General features: G+C 44.6%; 1 protein-coding gene and 1 long non-coding RNA gene across 3 annotated transcripts in view; one reads left to right on the top strand and one right to left on the bottom strand.

The window, feature by feature from the left end:
- LOC117348996 overlaps positions 1–14,480 on the bottom strand; it is a 118,193-nt gene that overhangs the window by 11,260 nt on the left and 92,453 nt on the right. The gene's annotated exons all lie outside the window — the stretch shown is intronic.
- Positions 1–14,480, top strand: part of BLMH (bleomycin hydrolase) — an 88,024-nt gene that overhangs the window by 21,664 nt on the left and 51,880 nt on the right. The window contains exons 8-10 of the mRNA XM_033921799.1: positions 3,235–3,393; positions 3,474–3,541; positions 6,758–6,875. Of these exons, the coding sequence (XP_033777690.1) occupies positions 3,235–3,393; positions 3,474–3,541; positions 6,758–6,875 (345 nt within the window). The remainder of the gene's footprint in view (positions 1–3,234; positions 3,394–3,473; positions 3,542–6,757; positions 6,876–14,480) is intronic.

Below are 14,480 nucleotides of genomic sequence, written 5' to 3'. Positions count from 1 at the left end.
GGACGTTAAAAATTTGTCAAATGGAGGGAAGGAGCCCAAGATGGCGGTGGAATGAATTCATTGTGAGCGTTGGTGGATATCGGTCCTGCAGTTTCCTACATTTTTGCTTGATAATGCCATATACAAAGAGAGAGGGGATTTTAAGGTCTGTTTCCCTTCCAACTTCTATGTTATCTTCCCTTCAGCAAATGATAGACTGCTTCCTCACCGAAAGCTATCCAGAGGGAGTAATGGAGTTGAGTCCCGCCGAAGGAACATAGGCCACTCTAGGACATGATACATCTCTTTCGCCTTCCCCCCTTTCCAAACCTCCATGTCTGGCATCTGACAGCAGTGACTAGAGACCCCCAAATAGCAGATTCTGCTGGGACTGAGGTTCCTCATGGTGGGATCGCACAGACCATTGGAGCGTCTGAGGAGCAGAATATTGTACCCAAAGAGGTTAACCTTTCCTCAATATGGGCAATGTTGAAGAACCTGGAAACCATGATTGGGAGATGAACTGTGGAGGTAATTTCTAAAACTGAAACTTTGACACAAACTGTGGAATCAGTTAAAATAGACTTAACCAAACAAATCGAGACATTACAGGAGGATATACAGCAATTAAAACAATTTAAAAATGTATCGATGAAAGTTTGGCCATTCATAAGAAAATTGAGCAATAGGTGTTTGAACCTTTGTTTGCTGAACTTTCCCCAAACTCCAGGGGTAATGGCTATTGATTTATTTAAGAGATTTTTGATAAAAAAAAAAAATTAAAATTTACCTCTGAAACTATTCCTCCTCCATTATTTACCATTAAAGAAATGCACTCAGGAGATTGGAGAGGGTGTAAACAGAGAAGAAAGCCAGATTGGTGTTGCAAATATATCTGCTATTTTGGAACAAACTATTACGGAAACCAGGCCACTTTATTGGTCTCATTTGTGCTTGAGCAAGATTTGAATACGGTTTTGAGATTATACTTTAAAAACTCACAGGCTCTTTCTGGAGATAAAAAAAAGTTCAGATATATCCTGATGTAACTAAAGAAACTCAAGAACATCAGAAAAATTACCTATCTATGAGGCAAGAGACCATAAGTTTAGGGGCCACTTTCTTATTAGCTTACCCCTGTATATGCCAGGTCCATTTTGGTAGTAACAAATATATTTTCTATGTCCCTGAACAGTTGAAAACATTTCTAGAGCTAAAGAAATTATAGTTGGAATATATTAAAGATGGATGGAATATTGTGTAAATTCCTTTCCTATGTAACATTATGTCTAAACACTCTCTTTAATTTTCTTGTTTTGTCTTGGTGTGAAGAACTTCTTCCTTTTTGTGGTCTAAGGAAGATGTTAATTCTGTTTTTGGGAAGAAATTGTTGGTTTCACCCTAATGATTATTTCTTGAGATTTATTCCTTTCTGTGTTACTTGGAACAAGAATTATGTTTTGTGAATAATGTTAAATTGCAATTAAAAAATAAAGTTTAAAAAAAGCTCAAATGGCTTGGAACAAAATCTGGAGAGATAGGAAGGTGTGTCAGTGATTGCCTCTAAGGAACAACGTAGCCTTTGCATCAGGGAAGGTGGATATGGTATAAGAGAAGTGAGAAGTTATGGGGCTGAAATTCTTCAGGCAATTTCCAGACCAAGGGAGCTTGTGCCCTTTGGAGATATAAAAGAGTATGAATTGGAAGAAGGGAATGTATTCCTCTACAGTCAAGACATAAACTTTTTGCTAACAATAGGGAAATGAGATGTGTCAGGAAAGAAGCATTTACAGGTGAGGTTCTCTGCTGAAAGATGGCATTTTGAGGATATATAAGACCTTTCAGCAGGATCACTACCAGAAGGGGAGGCATTTGTTAACGTGGAAGGATATGGCAGTGTGGGTTTCTAGAAAAGAATGGTCTGCCCATTATGAGCATATGCAGAAAGGCTGAATTGCTAGCAATATGTTTGAATAATTATAAAACACTCTATAGGTGGTACCAGACCCTGGAGATGTTCTTTAACATATTTAGAACATAAGAACATAATAATAGCCTTACTGGATCAGACCAATTTATCCATCAAGCCCAGTAGCCCGTTCTCACGGTGGCCAATTCAGGTCACTAGTACCTGGCTAAAACCCAAGGTGTAGCAAAATTCCTTGCTACCGATACAGGGCAAGCAGTAGCTTCCCCCATGTCTTTCTCAGTAACAGACTATGGACTTTTCCTCCAGGAACTTGTCCAAACCTTTCTTAAAACCAGCTACGCTATCCGCTCTTACCACATCCTCTGGCAACGCATTCCAGAGTCTAACTATTCTGAGTGAAAAAAAATTTCCTACAATTGAAAAGTATTTCCCTGTAACTTCATCGAGTGTCCCCCTAGTCTTTGTAATTTTTGATGGACTGAAAAATCGATCCACTTGTACCCGTTCAACTATGCTCAGGATTTTGTAGACTTCAATCTTATCTCCCCTCAGCCATCTCTTTTCCAAGCTGAAGAGCTTTAACCGTTTTGGTCTTTCCTCATATGAGAGGAGTTCCATCCCCTTTACCATCTTGGTCGCTCTTCTTTGAACCTTTTCTAGCACCACTATGTCTTTCTTGAGATAAGGAGACCAGAATTGAACGCAATACTCCAGATGAGTGCAACGGAGCGATACAGGGGCATTATAACATTCTTAGTCTTGTTAACCATCCCTTTTTTAATAATTCTACCATTTTGCCTGGCACTGAAGTTTCTAACTCTAGAAATGTGGGAGAGTGGTGATTAGGGGAGGCCAGGGCTCCTTAGGTAGGGGGATATCCAAAAGGGGGATGGTTGAAGGGAAATGGATTTGCTATATTGAGGGGGAGTGGATTAGTACTGCATCAAGAAGAAGCTGTTATGGGAAAGGGAGTATTGACAGTTTTACAAGCAGCCTAAGATCATTTTGGGCTTTAGCTTTGTAGCTCGATTCCCCCCAAGGTAGTGAATAATATGTGGTACTGAGTTGCACAGGTTACTCACCCCAATGTGAAATTAAGGTGTGATAAATGCCTGGTATTACCAAACCTTAGTAAATAAATACCCCCTTAATGAAAGAGCAGAGTGCAACATTGCATTCTATATCACCGTAAAAACAGTCTGTCTCTTCCTCTTCACAAGGGCCCTGTGAGTGCATGTGGAGAATAAGATGGAATTTTGGCACCCCTTAGGCTGTTTGTCTTTTTGTTTTTTTTCCCTGAGTTGTGTTGGTTTGATTTTTGGCAGGTTTGTCTAGTGAATGACCCTCGGCCACAGCACGAGTATGGCAGCCTGTACACAGTGGAATACCTCAGCAATATGGTGGGAGGAAGAAAAACTCTCTACAACAACCAGCCTGTCGCCACCCTGAAAAAGCTGGCTTCTGCTTCCATTAAGGATGGCGAGGTTTGTGCGTACATCACTTGGTCCTTCTAAAGACCTCATGAGTCATCACTTGAGTGTAACGATCTTCTTTCTGTTTCTAGGCTGTGTGGTTTGGATGTGATGTTGGAAAACACTTCCATGGCAAGCTGGGGATCAGCGACATGGACGTGTAAGTGCTAAGGATGGGAAGGCGCAAGCATTTGTGGGTCTCTTTAGATGAAGCAATGTTGCAATATATCCCATACTACTGTACTCCCTTCAAAGGTTACTTATGAATTGTGAAACCATTTTCTCTGCTTCGATTGAGACGAAGTTGCAGAACTGTCAGATGCACATCCATTCACCGGAGACAAGCAAAGGAGATGCAGGCACACTTGGTGAAGTTCTCAGACTGATCCTATGTGTTGGTGCTCTCCCCTAGCTAAAATAAAACTTTGGCTTACTGGGTATGTGTGGGGACTACTGCCTTCCTTGGCTCCTCCATTCTCCGTGTCAGGTTTTTTTTCAGCTGCTCCTAATGGTTACATCTCTCCTCTCTCTTCACACACTCACTAGATTTAAAAAAAGAAAAAGAGAAATCGACAGCCAATCAGTGCAGGAGATGGCTTAAAAAATAAAATTAACCACAGACTCTTTAAAAAAAAACAAAGGGAAAACCACTATCGAGTTGGCAATCAACAAGAAATTCAGCATCCATGGAACACACAGCTCTTTAGGACCACCACAATAGCCTTACCTTTGGGAAACCAGCACAAATGGTAGTGGTCCTCTTCAGTGCAGCTCTGCAAATGTCTGGATCACAACCACCAGCTACTCTGCTCACTGCATCCCTCCAGGGCCTTGTATCAACACTGCTGCGGTAGATAACCTGTAGATCCCTAACAGCACCAGAGGGGAAAAAGTCAGCGGATTCCAGTGGACAAGGCTGGAAGAAGACGGAGACAGACAGAACCCTCAGCCCCCTCCCCTCTGGATGCAGCAGTTCCACTGCATAATACTAGCTCATACTGTTCCCGGTTTTGGATTCCTGGTCCTTCCCCCCTCATTGGGGCCAACATCTTCAGGAGATTCCAGGTGCCTCATCTCAAGTTTCAAAGTCCAATCCTCCTCCGTCCTCTTCTGTGCCTTCAAAAACCAAGATTAAAAATAAAGAAAAGGCTCCTCCAAGATGTGAACCTTATACTTCCAAAGCAGCCCTCCCTGCTACCTCCATGCCTCTCCTCACTAAGGAGATTACTTCTCAACAATTGCAGGTACCTCAGTCAGCTTCATCTTTCCTTCTCCTGTTGTAGCACTTCTTACAGGATAGTGCAGCATTTCTTCAGGCAGGTTCTACAACAGCTGCCACACCATTCCATGGTCTCTGAATCAGCCATTAAAAAAGCTAAAAGACATCCGGGACCCAATTCTATGTGCCTCCAGGGAAAGACTGCCATCTCTTGGGCTTGATGGGCAGAAAGATCTACCAAGGTTCTATGACCACATCAAAAATCATACTGAAGAACCACTGTACTCCTATGTATGTTGGTGTCATGTGCTTTGTCCATCAGTTGGACAAAAATTCTTCTATATGCCTTTCCACCATTTCCACTTATATTCAGGGATCTACATAAAATCATCAAGAACTCCGCCTATCTAATCCTAATTGCTCCTCGGCAGCCCAGACAAATATGCTACCCACTTCTCTTGGACCTGTTCGATGCCTCTACAATTCCTCTGGGATCTGATTCCTCCTCACACAACAGAACAGGCAGATTCTTCACCCCAACCTACCCAGCCTCAACCTCAATGTGTGGAAATTGAACAGAGCATCCTCAAACAGTAACATCAATTCTAGCTGCTAGACAGCCTTCATCCAGAAGATCCTACCAATCAAAATGGACTAATTTTTTCTCATTGGATATCTACCCATGCCAGATCCCATTTTGCATGTCCGATTCCACAGATATTGATTTACCTTCTCTACTTGTCTGATTCATGTTTCAAGACAAATTCAGTGCGATATCATTTATCTGCAATATTTGCTTATCAGTGGATGGAAAACCAGTTTCACAACATCCCCTAGTGGAGCACTTCATAAGAGGACTTTCCAATCTCCGCCCTCCCATTCAGGACCCGCCACCACCATGGGATCTCAACATTGTCTTGGACAATGTTTTGAATCACTGGGTACGGCCTGTCTCAGGTATGTATCATGGAAGACAGTTTTTTGAACAGCCATCACGTCGGCAAGATGTGTCAGTGAATTCCATGCTTCAGTAACTTACTACCCTTACACACAATTCTTTCCTAACCGTGTCCAGCTTCACAGACACCCCTTCCTAAGGTGGTTTCAGATTTCCACCTTAACCAAAACATAATTCCACCATCTGTTTTTCCTTCTCCACATACCTCAGCATACCTACATACCTTGGACTGCAGAAGAGTACTCCTTTTCTACCTAAAAGCAACTGAAGACTTGCATCATACCAATCAACATTGCATTACGTACAACCTAGCCAATCTGGGTCTTCTGGCATCTAGAAGAACCATCTCCATGTGGATATCCTGTTGCATCGAATACTGCTACACTAAAGTGGGCCAACCATATCCTAGCAGAATAGGAGCACACAGTCTGTTCAGTAGCTAACTTCCATTCCATTCCAATTCAGGAAATCTGCAAAGCAGCAACCTGGTCTTCAGTACACACACTTAGTAAACCTTACTGTTTGGACTATACTTCAGTGCAGGACATTCATTTGGACAGTCAGTCCTACGAAACTTATTTGCCCAATAACTTTTACCATCACCCATTTACAGCTTCTAGCTAGGGGCTCACAAACAAGTGTACCTGCATCTTCCCTGTTTGTCTCTTGAGGAAGCAAAGTTGGTTACTTGTAACGTGGGTTCTCCGTAGACAGCAGGGAATGCAGCCAGACTTACCCTCCCTCCGTCTCACCCACATACATAACTTTATCTATATCTCCAGCTAGAGTCAATACTGACTTGGCAAGGGGAAGAGCCACTGAAGGCCCTGCACATGCCCAGGAAGCCAATGGCTTAGAGGGGAAAACACCAACACTCAGGACCAGTCTGAGGACTTCACCACGTTACACATAAGCAACTTCACTTTCTTGAACTTAGCAACAAGGTGAAACAGTTCACAGTGTGTGGCAGCTAACTTGGAGACTTATGTTGTGACTTTTCTTGGTTTCAGCACCCAGTGCTGTTATTCTTCATAATGTCAGCACTGGAGACCTTCACTCACAACCTTCCCCACACAGACACACTGTTGCTTACCTTGAAGTTACTGTAGTCTGTAAATTTAGTTCCTCTTTCTCTCCCCTCATAAAACCACACAATCCAATTTACATCATTTACAAACTTTATTTCATATTGTTTACAGCTTCAACCATGAGCTGGTCTTTGGCTTGTCAGTAAAGAACATGAACAAAGCTGAGCGCTTGATGTTCGGAGACTCGTTCATGACACATGCCATGGCTCTCACTGCTGTTACTGAGAAGGTATGAATTTCAACCACAGCTAACTGTTTGCAGAAGATGCATTTCAATTTTATTTGTGTCTTTGCATATACCCTGTCAGAGGGAGGAAAGTTTCTTTAGCATGCTGTTTTGTCAAACTCACGCCTCATTTGTTTATCCATCAGTGAAGGGTTGTAAGTTTAAAAGATATCATGAATGTATGTTCTCATATCAGGCTGTCATCTGGGACAAAGATTTTAAACAATTGCTTACCATTTCATTTTCCTATTTGGAATTTAGAAGACGCTTGAAAACCTATTTGTTCTCTAGGCTCTTAGGCAATTAATTCCATCTTCATTCCCTAATTGTTACATTATATTAGCCTTTTGTAAACCGCATAGAAGTGCAAGGTTATGCGGTCTAGAAATTGATTTTATGTTGTGTTATGTTCTGTTGAAGGTGGAGGGGGGAAAAGAACAGGGGAAACAAATCCACAAACACAAATCCACAAAATAAGGAGTGGAATTGGCCTAATGAGACTGCTGAACTCAAACTATTATGAAAATGCCCTTTTGTTCATCTAATAGTTCAAATGGCTTTATTCATGGACTTCAGTATGCCCAGACCTTTTGGCTGCAAGCACTGTTGCAAAGGATTCTACATTTTAGTACTGACTGGTATATCCACACAAAACATCTGGCATTATTCAGAAGACTATCTAGACTCCTGAAGCAGGCCGATTTGGCCGAAACATGTACATGTCGAGTCATTAAGTTATTGGATGAATAAAGCCATTTGAACTATTGGATGAATAAAAGAACATTTTCATAATAGTTTGAGTTCACCAGTCTCATAGGACAATTCCATTCCTTATTTTGTGATGTTCTGTTGAAGGTCAGCTTCTGCTTGTGTGCAAAACAGATTTCATGCTGTTACTTCTCCTGTCAGTCCTCCGTTTGTGGCTCCTGCTCAATGACCTACAGTCATCAACTGCCAAATCCACATAAGTCAGTCCTTCAATTATTACTATTTGTATGTAATGGATCCTCAGATGGCTGCCATGAGTAAAAAGATACTTGTATACTCAGTCTTTCAGTCAAATTCCTCATAGGTTCAAATTTTTCATTATCGTAAACATCTTTCTCTTATGTCTTGAAAAATAATAATTGAACACTTACCTGCTTTTTTAAACCATTGTAAGGACTACCTCTCTCAACATGACCCTGTTTCTAAAGTTTCTTTCTCAGGGTCAAGGCAACACAAGGGCAGTCTAATAAATAGGAATTAATTAATTGAAGAGAAATGAAGTAGATACTATAATTAGATTGTGAGCCCACTGGGACAGAGAGGGAAAATTTTCTAATGATTGAAAATGTAACCCTTATTTCTAATGTATTAGTATTGTAAACCGCTTAATACTCATGTACAAGCAGTATATCAAATATAATAAATCCAGTCCAATTGATGGACTGACTTATGTGGATTTGGTAGTTACCTCTCCTGTGTCATTTCAGTATGTGTATGTTGCAGTGAGCTAAGGCTAGCACTGTGTACATTTGCCTTGGCTGTGGCCTGACAGAACTGGAAATTCGTTTTAGAATTACTTGGTGGTCATGACTTCAAGCACAAGCCACTGGAGTTGCTAAAACTGAAACACGGACTGGTCTGCCACTTAGCGTTACCAGGCTTTTGCACACTTACAGGTCATGCAACAGATTTTGCTTTGTGTTTTATTTTTTATATTTGAAGTAGTATAGTGTGTTGGAGTAGAGCTTCCAAAACCTGTTCTGCAGACTCTACAACCAGTCGAGTTGTCAGAATATCTATAATGAATATATGTGATGGAAATCTCTATTCTTCAGAAATCCAATCTATGCAAATTTATCTCCTACATATTTATTATTAATTTCTTGTAATTCCTTGTTGTCAACAGCAGATAAAGTCAGAGATGTGCGGGTTATGTCCATCCACCAGCAAGCAGAGATAGAGAACAAAACTGAGTTCTCTTAAATAGGATGGTAAGCTCCCTGGTTAGCCAGGATTCTCTAGCTCCAGCAGGTGGATAGATGGTCTCATAGACTCCTAGTTTCATCTTTGGATTGCTCCTGTTCTGGGTTTTCCAGTTCAGTAGAACTTCTACTTGGGGTATACCTGATGATTTCACGTTCCTCTCCCCAGCTCCTGCCATCTCCTTTACCCTTCTCACATTAAAAAAAAGTGACGAGCAGTTCTTCTGTTGCGCTTGCTGAAATAAGGATGAACAGTTGTACTGCAGTTTCCTTCTGTAGGAGTGAGGAGGTTTCTACATGTAGGTAGTGTGTCTGTCAGACTCCACAGGATATGTTCTAGGTATGGTGGATGTGCCAGGAGGTATTATAGCCTTTCACTTTGCTGGTATGGGCCTGCTGTAGCAGGATTGTATCAGGTTAATTTTATCCCATTTCCCTTTCAAACTCAGTTCCCCTTCACTTCAAGGCCAGTATCATGAGCAGGGATCATTGTGCCGCATGGCTGCACCTTAGTGTGCTTTCTCTTCAGCAGCAGACATTTTTATTCCCCACTTTACACTTTGGATTTTATTCTCTGGTTCTGACCTAGTTTGGGGATTCACTAGAAGGCTTTCCTGCAGTAGTTCTTGGGACGTGTGTTATTAGCTTAGGTTTAAAAAAAAAAAAAAAAGGAGGGCACTCGACCTGTTCTGGGGAAGACTGCCTCAGTCGCCAATGATTCTGTTTTGGTAGGCTCTTCCTTTCTATCCCGGGGCAGTACTCTTTGCAACTTTGGTCTTGTCTGTGAGCTGTGTTCCCTGCTCGCCTACTCATGGGTTGCTGCAGGCATGGGGATTTGCTGAGAGGCTTTGGTTTCCTCAGTTTGTGGTGGGGTCAGTGCCCTGTTTTTAAATGTGCTGAGAGCTGGAATTCTCTGAGGTTGGGATATGTCTCGCTTTTCTACCCAGGCCTTCTTGGTAGCCCTCCGGGTGGTTCTCTGTTTTTTTTAAGTGGAGTGTTGAGGCATGGTAATATGGTGCTGGCTCAGTTGGCCATCAGCGACAGTCTTAGTATTGGATATTGGACTGGGGTCATTTGCCATTTGGGAGCCTCCAGCAATGCTTTGTTTCTCTCATTACAATATTAAAAAAAACCAACAGAGACCCAACTAGCACTCTTATGGGTCCCATTTGGCCACCCCAATCTAATTTCTTGGTGGCTTGATTCTCTTTGAGTGCTAGCGACAGGTTCCAGGCTACCTTCTTGCCTTATGCCCTTTGTCTCTGGAGCACAGCTTCTAGGCCTCTGTGGCTTCGTGGTTTGGATGGGCAACTCATTTGAATGGGGGCCATGGCTCCCTCACCCCTCCATATGGGTTCCTCAACTGCATTCCAGTTTTGGATTGGAGATCTCAGACTGTTCTGCATGTGTCCTCTGTTGGGACTACACAGCTTCATATGGAGCCATAATGCATATCTCTATCTGTGGCGGTATGGTGCAGCTTCCTCTCTGGAGGTGACTCTGAATTGCTCATACTATGTCCATCTCTCACAATTAATGGGGTGCAGTTTGAGCACAGCTCCATCTCTTTTGGTGGACTACGACTCCAGTTTGTCTATGCAGCATAGTTCTATTCTTGATGGTGACCATCTTCTCTGTGGAGCCCATTCTTGCCTCTGTTGGCCTGGGCTCCATCTTGGCCTGTGAAGCGCATCTCCAGCTCTGTCAGTACAGCGCATCTCCGTCTCTGCTGGGGAGTGCGACTCCTCCTGGCCCATAACATCTCCGACGGTGGAGCACATTGCCACCTGTTGGATTGCCATAGCCCTATTTCTAGGGGAAGCGCCTTGCCTCCTGTCTGCCTGACTCGGCTCGGCTTGTCTGGATTGTAGAGACAGCTCCATCTGTCTGTCCACTGCCATTCTGGCTTGGCTGGGGTTGGAAGCACTTCTCAACCTCTTGCCTGGCCGTACAGTATGGCTCCATGGCTGCCTGTAGAACACCACTCCTCATGTTTGTGCCACAAGGCTCTGTTTCTGTTGTTTGATATCAAGAGCTCCTGGCTGTACAGCATGGCTCCATCTCTGGATGTAGAATGCAGCACCCTTTGCCTTTACTTGCTGCCAGTCTGTTTGGCACAGCTCCATCTCTGGATGTTGGGAGCAATTACACTTCTCTAGGCTCCATCTCTGAAGATTGGGTGCAAAGGATTCCTTCTGTACACAGGGCCGCCATCAGGGCAGTACTACCAGTCCTGCATTCAGGGGCCCGGAGCTGATAGGGGGCCCGGGCTCCCCAGTGTTCTCCCCAGCGCTTTTCAGCAAATTTAGATGCCCGCCCGGCTGTCATCTTCCGAATCCTGCTGCCGCCACTGCTTAATGCGCAGCCTGAAGAGCCGCCGAAAAACCCGCCGGACTTTAAACAAAAAAAACCCCCAGCAAGCTACTCGAACCCGGATTCCCTCCGAAACCGGAAGTTACGTCAGGGGGGGGTGTAGAGAAGAGAAGCCAGCACGGACCATTAGAGCCCCGGAGCATGCGGGAGATAGGCCAGCCATGGAGGGAAGCTTACTTGCTCTTGCTTACTTCGGGCCTTTCTCGCTGCCGGGTCCTGCCTACTTTCTGTTTCCGTGAAGGCAGGACCCGGCAACGAGAAAGGCCCGAAGTAAGCAAGAGCAGCAAGTTGTAAACTTCCCTCTGTTGCTGCCCTTTGGGAGATAGGTCAGCGACCAAGGGAAACTTGCAACTTGTCTTTGTCTGTAGCGAATCTGCCGGGTGTGTGAGATGGGGGGGGGGGAATGGGAGGAGTAATGCTGCTGCTCCCAATTAGGGGGGAGGGGGAAGAGAAATGCTGCTTCTGCTGTACCCAATTAGGGGGGGAAAGAGAAATGCTGATGATACTGCTGTACCCAGTGGGGGGAGGGGGTAGAGAAATACTGCTGTACCCAATTGGGGAGAGAGAGGGAAGGAGGGAGAAGGAAGATCAGGAAAAGGAGGAAAGAGATGCAAAGGACCATGGGAGGGAGGGAAAGGAGATACCATACCATGGAGTGGAAGAGAGAGATGTCAGGGCATATGGGGGGGGAAAGCAGGGCCAGATTAAAGGATAGACCCAGTAGGCACAGGCCTAGGGCCCGAAATAGGGGGGCCTGCCAGTGCTGTGCTTTGGGGCCTCACCCTTGCTGGATTCGCTGGCAGCAGCAGCAGCCTCATCATCATCCCGGGCGACCCCCAACTCGATCCGACCCTCCTATCTCTCCCTCCTTCCCTCATCAGTGACGTGCCAGAGGAAATCACGGCAGGAGAAAGCCCTGAAGTAGCCTGCTTAGAGTAGAGCAGTGCTGTTTAGAGTCTCGTGATGGGAGGGAGGGAGAGTTAGGAGGGTCGTGGGGGGGAGAGTAGCAGTCTGCCCCGGGTGTTCGACCTAGCTTCATGAGCTTCTTTGGCTAGCATCAGCCATCTTCCATCTCTCCCTCCTCCTCCATGCTCTGACATCTCCTCCTTCCTTTCCCCCTTCCTTTTCCCTTGGCCTGGCATACTTTCCTCCTTCCCTCCATGCCCTAGCATCTCTTTCCTCCCTCCCTTCCCTCCAATCCCTGGCATCTCATTCCATTCCCTCCCTCATCTTCTTTCTCCCTCCAGTTGGGTGCAGCAAGTCTCTCCCCCTCTGCTCCCTTTCCTCCTTCTGTCACCCATGACCTGGCGTCATGAACTTCTTCAGGCAGCAGCATTCACAATTCACTGCTGTTGCCAGCTTCAGGCCTTCCTCTCTGCCGGGTCCTGCCTACTTCTGTTTCCATGAAGGCAGGACCCGACAGAGAAGAAGGCCCGAAGCTGGCAACAGCAGCGAATTGTGAATGCTGCTGCCTGAAGAAGTTCATGACGCCAGGTCATGGGTGACAGAAGGAGGAAAGGGAGCAGAGGGGGAGAGACTTGCTGCACCCAACTGGAGGGAGAAAGAAGATGAGGGAGGGAATGAAATGAGATGCCAGGGAATGAAATGAGATTCCAGGGATTGGAGGGAAGGGAGGGAGGAAGAGATGCTAGGGCATGGAGGGAAGGAGGAAAGTATGCCAGACCAAGGGAAAAGGAAGGGGGAAAGGAAGGAGGAGATGTCAGAGCATGGAGGAGGAGGGAGAGATGGAAGAAAAGGAAAGGAGTGAGATGCTAGAGAATCAGGGAAGGGAAGATACCAGACTGTGGGGTGCGAAGGAAAGAAAGGAGAAGAGAGAGATGCCAGAGCATAGGGGACGGGGGTGGTGACAGAGAGAGAAAAATGGAGAGGTGGCAGAGCTGAAATCAATCATGTACAAGGAGAAGAGAAGGGGCACAGGATAGACAGTTTATTGAAGGAGCATAAAAAGAGGGAAGATGCCATATGGAACGGGGAGAGGGCGGATAGTGGATGGAAGGGGCTGATGCTGTATGGAAGACAGAGCGGACAGATGCTGGCTAGAAAGAAGAGTGAAGACAAGATGATTAAAGCAAAAACGACAAAAGGTAGAAAAAATTGTTTTGTTGCTTTATGTAGAATCAAGTAGTATTTTATCTATTGATTAAAGTTTATAAATAGGAAATAGAATAAGGGCAGTTTTTTGGGGACTAAACCCCTTTCCTCAGGTCAGGACAGGATACCATAACAGCAGGGGTGCCCAAATGGTCGAGCGCGATCGACCAGTAGATCGCAAAGGCAATGTGAGTCGATCGCGTTGCCTTGGCAATCTTTTTCTTTCCTGCCTCCCTGAGCCAGGCCAGGCGCGTAGAAGCACCGGACTCACAAGACTTCACTTCCGACGTCAATTCTGACGTCAGAAAGGAAGTTTTGGGCCAGCCAATCGCTGCCTGGCTGGCCTGGAACTTCCTCTCCGTCGTTAGAATTGACATCAGAGGCGAAGTCTTGTGAGTCCGGCGCTTGTACATTCCTGGCATGGCTCTTGGAAGCAGGGAGAAATCGGCATGGTGGCTTAGGGGGTAGGGAAAGAATCGGGGGAAGTGGAGAAATTGCGCGATGGCTTTGGGGGGGCAGGGGGAGAGAGAAGAAAGAGAGACAGAAAGAAAAGGGGAGGGGCAGAAAGAAAAAAAATATTTGATTTATAGTCAGAATAAGGAAGTGCAAACAGAGACTCATGAAATCACCAGACAAAAAGATAGGAAAATGATTTTATTTTCAGTTTAGTGATCAAAATGTGTCTGTTTAGAGAATTTATATCTGCAATAGCGGTTTTTAGCGCAGGGAGCCTATGAGCATCGAGAGCAGCACAGGGCATTCAGTGCATTTCCCTGCTCTAAAAACTGCTATTGCGATTTAGTAAAAAGGGAGGGGCATATTTGTCTATTTTTTGTATAGTTGTTCCTGAGGTGACATTGCATAGAATTGTCTGACTTGACCTCTTTGAAAACCCGCGGAATATAAATGATAATTAACATTTTCTCTGCATACAGTGTGCTTTGTGGTTTTTTTTTTAAAATTTTATTGTTGGTAGATCATTTTGACTTGGTCATTTTAAAAGTAGCTCGCAAGCCCAAAAGTGTGGGCACCCCTGCTGTAGAGCCATTTCTTGTATGACTGGAGGAGCTATATTTATCTTTTTTTTTTTAGTTGTTTAAATTCATGCAGAAATAAATGGCTAGATTGAACCTAATGACTTCATTAACGCCTG

Source organism: Geotrypetes seraphini, chromosome 15, assembly GCF_902459505.1.
Source record: "Geotrypetes seraphini chromosome 15, aGeoSer1.1, whole genome shotgun sequence".
In the NCBI taxonomy this organism is placed as follows: Eukaryota; Metazoa; Chordata; class Amphibia; order Gymnophiona; family Dermophiidae; genus Geotrypetes; species Geotrypetes seraphini.
Note: the sequence above shows the minus strand (reverse complement) of the source record. Positions and strands in the feature narration are given on the sequence as shown.